This window comes from Heptranchias perlo, unplaced genomic scaffold, assembly GCF_035084215.1.
Source record: "Heptranchias perlo isolate sHepPer1 unplaced genomic scaffold, sHepPer1.hap1 HAP1_SCAFFOLD_313, whole genome shotgun sequence".
NCBI lineage: Eukaryota > Metazoa > Chordata > Chondrichthyes > Hexanchiformes > Hexanchidae > Heptranchias > Heptranchias perlo.
In genome coordinates this window covers 155,459-173,110 of record NW_027139325.1, presented here as the reverse complement: position 1 = coordinate 173,110, position 17,652 = coordinate 155,459, and the positions used below count along the sequence as shown (strand labels likewise).

The 17,652-nt window shown below is 47.9% G+C and overlaps 1 protein-coding gene across 1 annotated transcript in view; it reads right to left on the bottom strand.

The window, feature by feature from the left end:
• Positions 1-17,652, bottom strand: part of LOC137311233 (tumor necrosis factor receptor superfamily member 14) — a 19,346-nt gene extending 1,694 nt beyond the window's left edge. Inside the window, exons 1-3 of the mRNA XM_067978548.1 lie at positions 17,339-17,652; positions 7,001-7,126; positions 2,937-3,095 (exon numbers count right to left, since the gene is read on the bottom strand). Of these exons, the coding sequence (XP_067834649.1) occupies positions 2,937-3,095; positions 7,001-7,126; positions 17,339-17,426 (373 nt within the window). The 5' untranslated portion in view covers positions 17,427-17,652. The remainder of the gene's footprint in view (positions 1-2,936; positions 3,096-7,000; positions 7,127-17,338) is intronic.

The following is a 17,652-nucleotide window of genomic DNA, read 5'->3' as shown; positions in this document are numbered from 1 at the left end:
TGAGAGGCACCAGTCAGTGTCCAGATATCTCCCTGAGAGAGAGGGACTGAGAGACACCAGTCAGTGTACAGATATCTCCCTGAGTGAGAGGGGACTGAGAGACACCAGTCAGTGTACAGATATCTCCCTGAGAGAGAGGGGACTGAGAGACACCAGTCAGTGTACAGATATCTCCCTGAGAAAGAGGGGACTGAGAGACACCAGTCAGTGTACAGATATCTCCCTGAGAGAGAGGGGACTGAGAGACACCAGTCAGTGTACAGATATCTCCCTGAGAGAGAGGGGACTGAGAGACACCAGTCAGTGTACAGATATCTCCCTTAGAGAGAGGGGACTGAGAGACACCAGTCAGTGTACAGATATCTCCCTGAGAGAGAGGACTGAGAGACACCAGTCAGTGTCCAGATATCTCCCTGAGAGAGAGGACTGAGAGACACCAGTCAGTGTCCAGATATCTCCCTGAGAGAGAGGGGACTGAGAGACACCAGTCAGTGTACAGATATCTCCCTGAGAGAGAGGGGACTGAGAGACACCAGTCAGTGTACAGATATCTCCCTGAGAGAGAGGGGACTGAGAGACACCAGTCAGTGTACAGATATCTCCCTGAGAGAGAGGGACTGAGAGACACCAGTCAGTGTACAGATATCACCCTGAGAGAGAGGGGACTGAGAGACACCAGTCAGTGTACAGATATCTCCCTGAGAGAGGGGACTGAGAGACACCAGTCAGTGTCCAGATATCTCCCTGAGAGAGACGGACTGAGAGACACCAGTCAGTATACAGATATCTCCCTGAGAGAGAGGGGACTGAGAGACACCAGTCAGTGTACAGATATCTCCCTGAGAGAGAGGGGACTGAGAGACACCAGTCAGTGTACAGATATCTCCCTGAGAGAGAGGGGACTGAGAGACACCAGTCAGTGTACAGATATCTCCCTGAGAGAGAGGGGACTGAGAGACACCAGTCAGTGTAAGATATCTCCCTGAGAGAGAGAGGGGACTGAGAGACACCAGTCAGTGTACAGATATCTCCCTGAGAGAGAGGGGACTGAGAGACACCAGTCAGTGTACAGATATCTCCCTGAGGGAGAGGGGACTGAGAGACACCAGTCAGTGTACAGATATCTCCCTGAGAGAGAGAGGGGACTGAGAGACACCAGTCAGTGTACAGATATCTCCCTGAGAGAGAGGGGACTGAGAGACACCAGTCAGTGTACAGATATCTCCCTGAGAGAGAGGGGACTGAGAGACACCAGTCAGTGTACAGATATCTCCCTGAGAGAGAGGGGACTGAGAGACACCAGTCAGTGTACAGATATCTCCCTGAGAGAGAGGGGACTGAGAGACACCAGTCAGTGTACAGATATCTCCCTGAGAGAGAGGGGACTGAGAGACACCAGTCAGTGTACAGATATCTCCGTGAGAGAGAGGGACTGAGAGACACCAGTCAGTGTACAGATATCTCCCTGAGAGAGAGGGGACTGAGAGACACCAGTCAGTGTACAGATAACTCCCTGAGAGAGAGAGGACTGAGAGACACCAGTCAGTGTACAGATATCTCCCTGAGAGAGAGGGACTGAGAGACACCAGTCAGTGTACAGATATCTCCCTGAGGGAGAGGGGACTGAGAGACACCAGTCAGTGTGCAGATATCTCCCTGAGAGAGAGGGGACTGAGAGACACCAGTCAGTGTACAGATATCTCCCTGAGAGAGAGGGGACTGAGAGACACCAGTCAGTGTACAGATATCACCCTGAGAGAGAGGGGACTGAGAGACACCAGTCAGTGTACAGATATCTCCCTGAGAGAGAGAGGGGACTGAGAGACACCAGTCAGTGTACAGATATCTCCCTGAGAGAGAGGGGACTGAGAGACACCAGTCAGTGTACAGATATCTCCCTGAGAGAGAGGGGACTGAGAGACACCAGTCAGTGTACAGATATCTCCCTGAGAGAGAGGGGACTGAGAGACACCAGTCAGTGTACAGATATCTCCCTGAGAGAGAGGGGACTGAGAGACACCAGTCAGTGTACAGATATCTCCCTGAGAGAGAGGGGACTGAGAGACACCAGTCAGTGTACAGATATCTCCCTGAGAGAGAGGGGACTGAGAGACACCAGTCAGTGTACAGATATCTCCTGAGAGAGAGGGGACTGAGAGACACCAGTCAGTGTAAGATATCTTCCTGAGAGAGAGAGGGGACTGAGAGACACCAGTCAGTGTACAGATATCTCCCTGAGAGAGAGAGGACTGAGAGACACCAGTCAGTGTACAGATATCACCCTGAGAGAGAGGGGACTGAGAGACACCAGTCAGTGTACAGATATCACCCTGAGAGAGAGAGGACTGAGAGACACCAGTCAGTGTACAGATATCTCCCTGAGAGAGAGGGGACTGAGAGACACCAGTCAGTGTACAGATATCTCCCTGAGAGAGAGGGGACTGAGAGACACCAGTCAGTGTACAGATATCTCCCTGAGAGAGAGGGGACTGAGAGACACCAGTCAGTGTACAGATATCTCCCTGAGAGAGAGGGGACTGAGAGACACCAGTCAGTGTACAGATATCTCCCTGAGAGAGAGGGGACTGAGAGACACCAGTCAGTGTACAGATATCTCCCTGAGGGAGAGGGGACTGAGAGACACCAGTCAGTGTACAGATATCTCCCTGAGAGAGAGGGGACTGAGAGACACCAGTCAGTGTACAGATATCTCCCTGAGAGAGAGGGGACTGAGAGACACCAGTCAGTGTACAGATATCTCCCTGAGAGAGAGGGGACTGAGAGACACCAGTCAGTGTACAGATATCATCCTGAGAGAGAGGGGACTGAGAGACACCAGTCAGTGTACAGATATCACCCTGAGAGAGGGAGAGGGGACTGAGATTGTTGTGTGTGAGATGATTGAGTGGAAGACCCCTGCCAACTTTGCCAGTTACCTTTCTCGTTGACGCCCTCCCCTGATCCACAGCTCGAAACCCTCTTGCACCGCTCACACCTCTTGTCCTGCCAGTTCGAGCAGTAGTGTCCCGTTCTGCAGCGACACTGAGTGTTCACCGTCCGAGTGCACGGTGCAATGGTCTCCAGATTGCTGCCTGCTGGGAGAGAAAAGAAATCCAGACCGATCAGCTCCCTCGAAGCCGGGCGGCACAAAAGGAGGCCGCCCTCATTGTGCCCTTGTCTCCATTTGGTCCTGCTCCTTCCCTGTGCTCGACCCCCACCCCGCAGCCCCTTCAAGAATTTGTCCCGTTCTCCCTTTCGAAGATTACAATTGCATCGAATCATCGAAGTTTACAACATGGAAACAGGCCCTTCGGCCCAACATGTCCATGTCGCCCAGTTTATACCACTGAGCCAGTCCCAATTGCCTGCACTTGGCCCATATCCCTCTGTACCCATCTTACCCATGTAACTGTCCAAATGCTTTTTTAAAAGGCAAAATTGTACCCGCCTCTCCTACTGCCTCTGGCAGCTCGTTCCAGACACTCACCACCCTTTGAGTGAAAAAATTGCCCCTCTGGACCCTTTTGTATCTCTCCCCTCTCACCTTAAATCTGTGCCCCCTCGTTATAGACTCCCCGACCTTTGGGAAAAGATTTTGACTGTCGACCTTATCTATGCCCCTCATTATTTTATAGACTTCTATAAGATCACCCCTTAACCTCCTACTCTCCAGGGAATAAAGTCCCAGTCTATCCAACCTCTCCCTATAAGTCAAACCATCAAGTCCCGGTAGCATCCTAGTAAATCTTTTCTGCACTCTTTCTAGTTTAATAATATCCTTTCTATAATAGGGTGACCAGAACTGTACACAGTATTCCAAGTGTGGCCTTACTAATGTCTTGTACAACTTCAACAAGACATCCCAACTCCTGTATTCAATGTTCTGACCAATGAAACCAAGCATGCCGAATGCCTTCTTCACCACCCTATCCACCTGTGACTCCACTTTCAAGGAGCTATGAACCTGTACTCCTAGATCTCTTTGTTCTATAACTCTCCCCAACGCCCTACCATTAACGGAGTAGGTCCTGGCCTGATTTGATCGACCAAAATGCATCACCTCACATTTATCAAAATTAAACTCCATCTGCCATTCATCGGCCCACTGGCCCAATTTATCAAGATCCCGTTGCAATCCGAGATAACCTTCTTCACTGTCCACAATGCCACCAATCTTGGTGTCATCTGCAAACTTCCTAACCATCCTCGTTCTATCCCCCGAGCAATAAAAGCCAACATTGCGTTGGCCTTCTTGATCACCTGCTGCACCTGCATACTAACTTTTTGATTTTCTTGCACTCGGACCCCCAGATCCCTTTGTACTTTGCATTTACTCTGTCGAAACCCCCTCAAGATTGTGAACCCCTCCATCAAATTCTCTGCTCTAAGAACAACCCCAGTTTCCCCCAGTCTCACCACCTTAACTGAAGCCCCTCGTCCCCCCGGGGACCATTCTGGTAAATACTGTGGCAACAAGAGCAGGTCAGAGGCTGGGTATTCTGCGGCGAGTGACTCACCTCCTGACTCCCCAAAGCCTTTCCACCATCTACAAGGCACAAGTCAGGAGTGTGATGGAATACTCTCCACTTGCCTGGATGAGTGCAGCTCCAACAACACTCGAGAAGCTCGACACCATCCAGGACAAAGCAGCCCGCTTGATTGGCACCCTAAACATTCACTCCCTTCACCACCGGCGCACCGCGGCCGCAGTGTGGACCATCCACAGGATGCACTGCAGCAACTCGCCAAGGCTTCTTCGACAGCACCTCCCAAACCAGTGACCTCTCCCACCTAGAAGGACCAGGGCAGCGGGCACATGGGGACAACATCCACCCGCACGTTCCCCTCCGAGTCACACACCATCCCGACTTGGAAATATATCGGCCGTTCCTTCATCGTCGCTGGGTCAAAATCCTGGAACTCCCTTCCCAACGGCACTGTGGGAGAACCGTCACCACACGGACTGCAGCGGTTCAAGATGGCGGCTCACCACCACCTTCTCAAGGGGCGATTAGGGATGGGCAATAAATGCCGGCCTGGCCAGCGACGCCCACATCCCACGAACGAATAAAACAAAATTGGACACAATTGGCCTTTATAGTGTCTCCAATTATACAAGCCCGCCTTGCCCCGAACGAACTGACTCTCACCCACGCGAAGGTCTCCCGTTTCTAGTCTATCCCGGTGTTTCTGCTCCACACGAGCCTCCTCCCTCCCCTACTCCGTCTCCCCCTCTCCCCATATCCTTCCATCCCTTTCTCCCTCATGTGTCTATCCAGCTCCCCCCTTAAATCCATCTCCACTATTCCCCTCGACTACTCCTTGTGGGAGCGAGTCCCACATTCCCACCGCTCTCTGGGGAAAGAAGTTTCTCCTGAATTCCCCGATTGGATTTATTGGTGACTCTCTTATATTTATGGCCCCCCCTAGTTCTGGTCTCTCCCCCACAAGTGGAGACATCTTCTCTACGTCTACCCTATCGAACCCTTTCATAATCTTAAAGACCTCCATCAGGTCACCCCTCAGTCTTCTCTGTTCTAGAGAAAAGAGCCCCAGTCTGTTCAGTCTTTCCTGATAGTTAGAAACCTCTCAGTTCTGGTATCATCCTAGTAAATCTTTTTTTGCACCTTCTCCAGTGCCTCTATATCCTGTTTATAATATGGAGACCAGAACTGTGCACAGTGCTCCAAGTGTGGTCTAACCAAGGTATATGGAGATCAGAACTGTGCACAGTGCTCCAAGTGTGGTCTAACCAAGGTATATGGAGATCAGAACTGTGCACAGTGCTCCGAGTGTGGTCTAACCAAGGTATATGGAGATCAGAACTGTGCACAGTGCTCCAAGTGTGGTCTAACCAAGGTATATGGAGACCAGAACTGTGCACAGTGCTCCAAGTGTGGTCTAACCAAGGTATATGGAGACAAGAACTGTGCACAGTGCTCCGAGTGTGGTCTAACCAAGGTATACGGAGACCAGAACTGTGCACAGTGCTCCAAGTGTGGTCTAACCAAGGTATATGGAGACCAGAACTGTGCACAGTGCTCCGAGTGTGGTCTAACCAAGGTATATTGAGACCAGAACTGTGCACTGTGCTCCAAGTGTGGTCTAACCAAGGTATATGGTGACCAGGACTGTGCACAGTGCTCCAAGTGTGGTCTAACCAAGGTATATGGAGACCAGAACTATGCTCAGTGCTCCAAGTGTGGTCTAACCAAGGAATATGGAGACCAGAACTGTGCACAGTGCTCCGAGTGTGGTCTAACCAAGGTATATGGAGACCAGAACTATGCTCAGTGCTCCAAGTGTGGTCTAACCAAGGTATATGGAGACCAGAACTATGCTCAGTGCTCCAAGTGTGGTCTAACCAAGGAATATGGAGACCAGAACTGTGCACAGTGCTCCGAGTGTGGTCTAACCAAGGTATATGGAGACCAGAACTGTGCAGAGTACTCCGAGTGTGATCTAACCAAGGTATATGGAGACCAGAACTGTGCACTGTGCTCCAAGTGTGGTCTAACCAAGGTATATGGAGACCAGAACTGTGCACGGTGCTCCAAGTGTGGTCTAACCCAGGTATATGGAGACCAGAACTGTGCACAGTGCTCCAAGTGTGGTCCAACCAAGGTATATGGAGACCAGAACTGTGCACAGTGCTCCAAGTGTGATCTAACCAAGGTTCTAGACAAGTTTAACAAAACTTCTCTGCTTTTCAATTCTCGAAATGAAGCCCAGAGCTTGATTTGTCTTTTTTACGGCCTTATTAACCTGCGGTCGCTACTTTCAGTGATGTGTGTATCTGTCCCCCTCGATCCCTCTGCTCCTCTGTGCCCTGTTTAGACTCTTATTATCCAGGCAGGAGGTGGCCTCCTCATCCGTCCCACCGAAATGCAGCGCCTCCCACTTATCTATGTAAACGACGCAGGCGGATAGGATTTGGAGCAGTTTTGGAGCGATTGATCAGTGGATTTGAGTTGGAGGTCCCCGCAGTACTGGAGTTTACCTTGTCCGCAGTATGCACACCGAAGGCAATAGCTCGCATGATTCTGGTAGTCCATATATTCGTCCGATTTACAGGGCTGGCAATCGGTAGCTAAAGTCTCGGTGCAATCCTTCTGTTTATAAAACCCTTCGGGAAAGAAAGACAGAAATCATCAATATGCATTGGGGACGACTTCATTATTCTGCTGCAAAAGTCATCTCATCAATCGGACTGTCCCCGTCAAACACTCCCAGGGCAGGTACGGGGTTAGATACAGAGTGAAGCTCCCTCTACACTGTCCCGTCAAACACTCCCAGGGCAGGTACGGGGTTAGATACAGAGTGAAGCTCCCTCTACACTGTCCCGTCAAACACTCCCAGGGCAGGTACCGGGTTAGATACAGAGTGAAGCTCCCTCCACACTGTCCCGTCAAACACTCCCAGGGTAGGTACAGGGTTAGATACAGAGTAAAGCTCCCTCTACACTGTCCCATCAAACACTCCCAGGGCAGGTACGGGGTTAGATACAGAGTGAAGCTCCCTCTACACTGTCCCGTCAAACACTCCCAGGGCAGGTACCGGGTTAGATACAGAGTGAAGCTCCCTCCACACTGTCCCGTCAAACACTCCCAGGGCAGGTACAGGGTTAGATACAGAGTAAAGCTCCCTCTACACTGTCCCGTCAAACACTCCCAGGGCAGGTACGGGGTTAGATACAGAGTGAAGCTCCCTCCACACTGTCCCGTCAAACACTCCCAGGGCAGGTACAGGGTTAGATACAGAGTAAAGCTCCCTCTACACTGTCCCGTCAAACACTCCCAGGGCAGGTACAGGGTTAGATACAGAGTAAAGCTCCCTCTACACTGTCCCATCAAACACTCCCAGGGCAGGTACAGGGTTAAATACAGAGTAAAGCTCCCTCCACACCGTCCCATCAAACACTCCCAGGGCAGGTACAGGGTTAGATACAGAGTAAAGCTCCCTCTACACTGTCCCGTCAAACACTCCCAGGGCAGGTACAGGGTTAGATACAGAGTAAAGCTCCCTCTACACTGTCCCGTCAAACACTCCGGGGACCCGAGGGGCAGGGTACAGGGTTAGATACAGAGTAAAAAGCTCCCTCTAACACTGTCCATCAAACACTGCCGAGGGGGGGGCGGGGAGGGGTTGGGGAGGCAGGGAGGAGCGCACTCTACACTGGTCCCTTCAGACACGCCCAGGGGGGCAGGTACAGGGTTAGATACAGAGTAAAGCTCCCTCTACACTGTCCCGTCAAACACTCCCAGGGCAGGTACAGGGTTAGATACAGAGTAAAGCTCCCTCTACACTGTCCCATCAAACACTCCCAGGGGCAGGTACAGGGTTAGATACAGAGTAAAGCTCCCTCTACACTGTCCCGTCAAACACTCCCAGGGCAGGTACAGGGTTAGATACAGAGTAAAGCTCCCTCTACACTGTCCCGTCAAACACTCCCAGGGCAGGTCTATGTCTGTGTGTATATATATATATATTTGTGTGTACTTACATGTGCTTGCATATAGGTATGTATATATTAATATATGTAACTATGGATGTTTGTTTGTGTATGTTTATGTATGTATACATGTATGCGTGTATATATGTGTTTGTATATGTGTGTGTTTATGTGTGTACATGCGAGTGTGTATATGTGTTTATATTTGTGTTTACATGTGTATATGTGTGTGTTTATGTTTATATCTGTGTGTTTATGTGTGTACATATGTGTGTTTACGTGTGTATATGAGTATATATGCGTTTGTTTATGTGTGTATATGTGTGTCTATACGTGTGTGTGCATATGTGTGTGTGTCTATATGTTTGTATATATGTGTGTATATGTGTCTGTGCGTATGTGTGTGTATATATGTGTGTATATATATATATATATCTGTGTGTGTATATGTTTGTTTTTATGTGCGTATCTCTATCTGTGTGTATATATGTGTGTATCTCTATCTGTGTGTATATATGTGTGTATATGTGTGTATCTCTATCTGTGTGTATATCTGTGTGTATATGTGTGTATCTCTATCTGTGTGTATATATGTGTGTATATGTGTGTATCTCTATCTGTGTGTATATCTGTGTGTATATGTGTGTATCTCTATCTGTGTGTATATATGTGTGTATATGTGTGTATCTCTATCTGTGTGTATATCTGTGTGTATATGTGTGTATCTATATCTGTGTGTATATATGTGTGTACATGTGTGTATCTATATCTGTGTGTATATGTGTGTGTATATGTGTGTATCTATATAGACTCATAGAAGTTTACAACATGGAAACAGGCCCTTCGGCCCAACATGTCCATGTCGCCCAGTTTGTACCACTAAGCTAGTCCCAATTGCCTGCACTTGGCCCATATCCCTCGATACCCATCTTACCCATGTAACTGTCCAAATGCTTTTTAAAAGACAAAATTGTACCCACCTCTACTACTGCCTCTGGCAGCTCGTTCCAGACACTCACCACCCTTTGAGTGAAAAAATTCCCCCTCTGGACCCTTTTGTATCTCTCCCCTCTCACCTTAAATCTATGCCCCCTCGTTATAGACTCCCCTACCTTTGGGAAAAGATTTTGACTGTCGACCTTATCTATGCCCCTCATTATTTTATAGACTTCTATAAGGTCACCCCTAAACCTCCTACTCTCCAGGGAATAAAGTCCCAGTCTATGCAACCTCTCCCTATAAGTCAAACCATCAAGTCCCGGTAGCATCCTAGTAAATCTTTTCTGCACTCTTTCTAGTTTAATAATATCCTTTCTATAATAGGGTGACCAGAACTGTACACAGTATTCCAAGTGTGGCCTTACTAATGTCTTGTACAACTTCAACAAGACATCCCAACTCCTGTATTCAATGTTCTGACCAATGAAACCAAGCATGCTGAATGCCTTCTTCACCACCCTATCCACCTGTGACTCCACTTTCAAGGAGCTATGAACCTGTACTCCTAGATCTCTTTGTTCTATAACTCTCCCCAACGTCCTACCATTAACGGAGTAGGTCCTGGCCCGATTCGATCAACCAAAATGCATCACCTCACATTTATCTAAATTAAACTCCATCTGCCATTCATCGGCCCACTGGCCCAATTTATCAAGATCCCGTTGCAATCCCAGATAACCTTCTTCACTGTCCACAATGCCACCAATCTTGGTGTCATCTGCAAACTTACTAACCGTGCCTCCTAAATTCTCATCCAAATCATTAATATAAATAACAAATAACAGCGGACCCAGCACCGATCCCTGAGGCACACCGCTGGACACAGGCATCCAGTTTGAAAAACAACCGTCTACAACCACCCTCTGTCTTCTGCCGTCAAGCCAATTTGGTATCCAATTGGCTACCTCACCTTGGATCCCATGAGATTTAACCTTATATAACAACCTACCATGCGGTACCTTGTCAAAGGCTTTGCTGAAGTCCATGTAGACCACGTCTACTGCACAGCCCTCATCTATCTTCTTGGTTACCCCTTCAAAAAACTCAATCAAATTCGTGAGACATGATTTTCCTCTCACAAAACCATGCTGACTGTTCTGAATCAGTCCCTGCCTCTCCAAATGCCCGTAGATCCTGTCTCTCAGAATACCCTCTAACAACTTACCCACTACAGATGTCAGGCTCACTGGTCTGTAGTTCCCAGGCTTTTCCCTGCCGCCCTTCTTAAACAAAGGCACAACATTTGCTACCCTCCAATCTTCAGGCACCTCACCTGTAGCGGTGGATGATTCAAATATCTCTGCTAGGGGACCCGCAATTTCCTCCCTAACCTCCCATAACGTCCTGGGATACATTTCATCAGGTCCCGGGGATTTATCTACCTTGATGCGCGTTAAGACTTCCAGCACCTCCCTCTCTGTAATATGTACACTCCTCAAGACATCACTATTTATTTCCCCAAGTTCCCTAACATCCATGCCTTTCTCAACCGTAAATACCGATGTGAAATATTCATTCAGGATCTCACCCATCTCTTGTGGTTCCGCACATAGATGACCTTGTATATGTGTATCTCTATCTGTGTATGTATGTGTGTATCTATATCTGTGTGTGTATATGTGTGTATCGATATCTGTGTGTATATATGTGAGTATCTCTATCTGTGTGTGTATATGTGTGTATGTCTATCTGTGTGTGTATATGTGTGTATCTCTATCTGTGTGTGTATATGTGTGTATCTATATCTATGTGTGTATATGTGTGTATCTATATCTATGTGTATATATGTGTGTATCTCTATCTATGTGTGTATATGTGTATATGTCTATCTGTGTGTGTATATGTGTGTATCTCTATCTGTGTGTGTATATGTGTGTATCTCTATCTGTGTGTGTATATGTGTGTATCTCTATCTGTGTGTGTATATGTGTGTATCTCTATCTGTGTGTGTATATGTGTGTATCGATATCTGTGTGTATATATGTGTGTATCTCTATCTGTGTGTGTATATGTGTGTGTATCTATCTGTGTGTATATATGTGTGTATCTCTATCTATGTGTATATATGTGTGTATCTCTATCTGTGTGTGTATATGTGTGTATCTCTATCTGTGTGTGTATATGTGTGTATGTCTATCTGTGTGTATATATGTGTGTATCTCTATCTGTGTGTGTATATGTGTGTGTATCTATACCTATGTGTGTATATGTGTGTATCTCTATCTGTGTGTATATATGTGTGTGTATCTCTATCTGTGTGTGTATATGTGTGTATCTCTATCTGTGTGTGTATATGTGTGTATCTCTATCTGTGTGTGTATATGTGTGTATCTATATCTATGTGTGTATATGTGTGTATCTCTATCTGTGTGTGTATATATGTGTGTATCTATACCTATGTGTGTATATGTGTGTATCTCTATCTGTGTGTGTATATGTGTGTATCTCTATCTGTGTGTATATGTGTGTATCTCTATCTGTGTGTATATATGTGTGTATCTATATCTATGTGTATATATGTGTGTATCTCTATCTGTGTGTGTATATGTGTGTATGTCTATCTGTGTGTGTATATGTGTGTATCTCTATCTGTGTGTGTATATGTGTGTATGTCTATCTGTGTGTGTATATGTGTGTATCTCTATCTGTGTGTATATATGTGTGTATCTATATCTATGTGTATATATGTGTGTATCTCTATCTATGTGTGTATATGTGTATATGTCTATCTGTGTGTGTATATGTGTGTATCTCTAGCTGTGTGTATATATGTGTGTATCTATATCTATGTGTGTATATGTGTGTGTATCTATACCTATGTGTGTATATGTGTGTATCTATACCGATGTGTGTATATGTGTGTATCTCTATCTGTGTGTATATATGTGTGTGTATCTCTATCTGTGTGTGTATATGTGTGTATCTCTATCTGTGTGTGTATATGTGTGTATCTCTATCTGTGTGTGTATATGTGTGTATCTCTATCTGTGTGTGTATATGTGTGTATGTCTATCTGTGTGTATATATGTGTGTATCTCTATCTGTGTGTGTATATGTGTGTGTATCTATACCTATGTGTGTATATGTGTGTATCTATATCTGTGTGTGTATATGTGTGTGTATCTCTATCTTTGTGTGTATATATGTGTGTATGTCTATCTGTGTGTGTACATGTGTGTGTATCTATACCTATGTGTGTATATGTGTGTATCTCTATCTGTGTGTGTATATGTGTGTGTATCTATACCTATGTGTGTATATGTGTGTATCTCTATCTGTGTGTATATATGTGTGTGTATCTCTATCTGTGTGTGTATATGTGTGTGTATCTCTATCTGTGTGTCTATCTGTGTGTATGTCTATCTGTGTGTGTATATGTGTGTATCTATATCTATGTGTGTATATGTGTGTATCTCTATCTGTGTGTGTATATGTGTGTGTATCTATACCTATGTGTGTATATGTGTGTATCTCTATCTGTGTGTATATATGTGTGTGTATCTCTATCTGTGTGTGTATATGTGTGTATCTCTATCTGTGTGTGTATATGTGTGTGTATCTCTATCTGTGTGTCTATCTGTGTGTATGTCTATCTGTGTGTGTATATGTATGTATCTATATCTATGTGTGTATATGTGTGTATGGAAAATCTATGTGTGTATATGTGTGTATGTCTATCTGTGTGTCTATCTGTGTGTATCTCTATCTGTGTGTGTATATGTGTGTATCTCTATCTGTGTGTGTATATGTGTGTATGTCTATCTGTGTGTGTATATGTGTGTATCTATATCTATGTGTGTATATGTGTGTATGTCTATCTGTGTGTCTATCTGTGTGTATATATGTGTGTACATGAGTGTGTATGAATGAATGTATCTGCTATAAATACCCCAGCACACTCTCATTTCCGGTATACTACCTGGGGTACACACCCACCCGACCGATATACTGTCAGTATTTCCACTGCCTGGGAAAATCAACCTGAGAGAGTCAGAACCATTTACGTGGGGGGGAAACAGAAAAAGACAAGTGACATTTCCGTCCCTCTGACGTCACAGGGAGGCGATTGGGCCTGAAAATTGCTTTTGAGCGAGTATTCTCATCAAAACAACACCAGGGCAAATCCCCCCAAATCAAAACAACATTGACAGCGTCCAGTCAGACAGTGCCAAGAACGCAGTAACCAATTCACAGGAGGGACATTCAGGCATAAATCTGATAACGAGCCACACAAGGAGAGATTAGGGACACGTCACCCAAAGCTTGGCCAAAGAGGTAGGTTTTCAGGGGCGTCTTATAAGAGGGGAGAGAGGCGGAGAGGCTCAGGGAGGGAATTCCAGAGCTTTAGGGCCCGGGCAGCTGAAGGCACGACCCTCCGACAGTGCGGCGCTCCCTCAGTACCGACCCTCCCACAGTGTGGCGCTCCCTCGGTACCGACCCTCCGACAGTGCAGCGCTCCCTCAGTACTGACCCTCCGACAGTGCGGCCCTCCCTCAGTACCGACCCTCCGACAGTGCGGCGCTCCCTCAGTACCGACCCTCCCACAGTGCGGCGCTCCCTCAGTACCGACCCTCCCACAGTGCGGCGCTCCCTCAGTACCGACCCTCCCACAGTGCGGCGCTCCCTCAGTACCGACCCTCCGACAGTGCGGCGCTCCCTCAGTACCGACCCTCCGACAGTGCGGCGCTCCCTCAGTACCGACCCTCCGACAGTGCGGCGCTCCCTCAGTACCGACCCTCCGACAGTGCGGCGCTCCCTCAGTACCGACCCTCCGACAGTGCGGCCCTGCCTCAGTACCGACCCTCCGACAGTGCGGCGCTCCCTCAGTACCGACCCTCCCACAGTGCGGCCCTCCCTCAGTACTGACCCTCCGACAGTGCGGCCCTCCCTCAGTACTGGCACCGGGGAGTGTTGGCCTGGGATTCGGAGTGGAACTCAAAACCCACGGCCTTCTGACTTAGAGTCGAGAGAGAGAGAGAGAGAGAGCTACCCACTGGATCACAACTGACACTATGAGTTAGGTATCGAATTACTCAGAACTCAGTGATGTTGTTGATCTGGTTAACAAGACCAGAAGAAAAAGCAAATCACGCTCTGGGGTTCATTTCCAGAGGGATAGAATTGAAAAGCAGAGAAATTATGTTAAACATGTATCGTACCTTGGTTAGACCACACTTGGAGCACTGTGCTCAGTTCTGGTCTCCATATACCTTGGTTAGACCACACTTGGAGCACTGTGCACAGTTCTGGTCTCCATATACCTGGGTTAGACCACACTTGGAGCATTGTGCACAGTTCTGGTCTCCATATACCTTGGTTAGACCACACTTGGAGCACTGTGCTCAGTTCTGGTCTCCATATACCTTGGTTAGACCACACTTGGAGCACTGTGCTCAGTTCTGGTCTCCATATACCTTGGTTAGACCACACTTGGAGCACTGTGCTCAGTTCTGGTCTCCATATACCTTGGTTAGACCACACTTGGAGCACTGTGCTCAGTTCTGGTCTCCATATACCTCAGTTAGACCACACTTGGAGCACTGTGCACAGTTCTGGTCTCCATATACCTTGGTTAGACCACACTTGGAGCACTGTGCACAGTTCTGGTCTCCATATACCTTGGTTAGACCACACTTGGAGCACTGTGCACAGTTCTGGTCTCCATATACCTTGGTTGGACCACACTCGGAGCACTGTGCACAGTTCTGGTCTCCATATACCTTGGTTGGACCACACTCGGAGCACTGTGCACAGTTCTGGTCTCCATATACCTTGGTTAGACCACACTCGGAGCACTGTGCACAGTTCTGGTCTCCATATACCTTGGTTAGACCACACTTGGAGCACTGTGCACAGTTCTGGTCTCCATATACCTCGGTTAGACCACACTTGGAGCACTGTGCACAGTTCTGGTCTCCATATACCTTGGTTAGACCACACTTGGAGCACTGTGCACAGTTCTGGTCTCCATATACCTCGGTTAGACCACACTTGGAGCACTGTGCACAGTTCTGGTCTCCATATACCTCGGTTAGACCACACTTGGAGCACTGTGCACAGTTCTGGTCTCCATATACCTTGGTTAGACCACACTCGGAGCACTGTGCACAGTTCTGGTCTCCATATACCTTGGTTGGACCACACTCGGAGCACTGTGCACAGTTCTGGTCTCCATATACCTTGGTTAGCCCACACTCGGAGCACTGTGCACAGTTCTGGTCTCCATATACCTTGGTTAGACCACACTTGGAGCACTGTGCACAGTTCTGGTCTCCATATACCTCGGTTAGACCACACTTGGAGCACTGTGCACAGTTCTGGTCTCCATATACCTTGGTTAGACCACACTTGGAGCACTGTGCACAGTTCTGGTCTCCATATACCTTGGTTAGACCACACTTGGAGCACTGTGCACAGTTCTGGTCTCCATATACCTTGGTTGGACTACACTCGGAGCACTGTGCACAGTTCTGGTCTCCATATACCTTGGTTAGACCACACTTGGAGCACTGTGCACAGTTCTGGTCTCCATATACCTTGGTTGGACTACACTCGGAGCACTGTGCACTGTTCTGGTCTCCATATACCTGGGTTAGACCACACTTGGAGCACTGTGCACAGTCCTGGTCTCCATATACCTTGGTTAGACCACACTTGGAGCACTGTGCACAGTTCTGGTCTCCATATACCTTGGTTAGACCACACTTGGAGCACTGTGCACAGTTCTGGTCTCCATATTATAAAAAGGATATAGAGGCACTGGAGAAGGTGCAAAAAAGATTCACAAGGATGAGACCAGAACTGAGAGGTTTCTAACTATCAGGAAAGACTGAACAGACTGGGGCTCTTTTCTCTAGAAAAGAGAAGACTGAGGGGTGACCTGATAGAAGTCTTTAAGATTATGAAAGGGTTCGATAGGGTAGACGTAGAGAAGAAACTTCCACTTGTGGGGGGGAGACCAGAACTAGGGGGGGGCCATAAATATAAGAGAGTCACTAATAAATCCCCTTCCCATTCACTCCCACTGTACACAATCCCAATGGACCAAACCCCTTCCCATTCACTCCCACTGTACACAATCCCAATGGATCAAACCCCTTCCCATTCACTCCCACTGTCCACAATCCCAATGGACCAAACCCCTTCCCATTCACTCCCACTGTACACAATCCCAATGGACCAAACCCCTTCCCATTCACTCCCACTGTACACAATCCCAATGGACCAAACCCCTTCCCATTCACTCCCACTGTACACAATCCCAATGGACCAAACCCCTTCCCATTCACTCCCACTGTACACAATCCCAATGGACCAAACCCCTTCCCATTCACTCCCACTGTACGCAATCCCAATGGACCAAACCCCTTCCCATTCACTCCCACTGTACACAATCCCAATGGACCAAACCCCTTCCCATTCACTCCCACTGTACACAATCCCAATGGACCAAACCCCTTCCCATTCACTCCCCTGTACACAATCCCAATGGACCAAACCCCTTCCCACTCACTCCCACTGTACACAATCCCAATGGACCAAACCCCTTCCCATTCACTCCCACCGTACACAATCCCAATGGACCCGACCCCTTCCCATTCACTCCCACTGTACACAGTCCCAATGGACCAAACCCCTTCCCATTCACTCCCACCGTACACAATCCCAATGGACCAAACCCCTTCCCGTTCACTCCTGCAGTACACAATCCCAATGGACCAAACCCCTTCCCATTCGCTGCTACTGTACACAATCCCAACGGGCCAAACCCCTTCCCACAAATGCCCCCTCGCCCAGAGCTCCAGCCCCGTGGCTGCTCGCCCATGAGAGGCTGCGCCGCACCCCCCAGACGGCGCGGGCATCACCAAGGGGAATCTCAGGGCTTACCTGCCGAACATTTCAGGCAGCAGAGCTTGGCCTTTGAATATTCCTTGTCACTGCACTGTCTCATCCCTGACAGCGTTGAGTTGGACATGTCTCTCCGTGTCTCTCGCGAAAACCGTTACTGGGGCTGAGGAGGAGAGAGAGAGAGGCAGCTCGGGGCAGGATGAGGGGAGTCACGCGGCCCGCAGTGGAAAATAAAATTACGAAGGTTCCCCCCGCCCCGGGGCGTTCGGCGTCTGAGAAAAGGGCTTCAATGTCTCGTCTGGAAGGAAATGGAACAGAATGGTGGGCAGAAGGCCCAGCGAAACAAGGCCCGT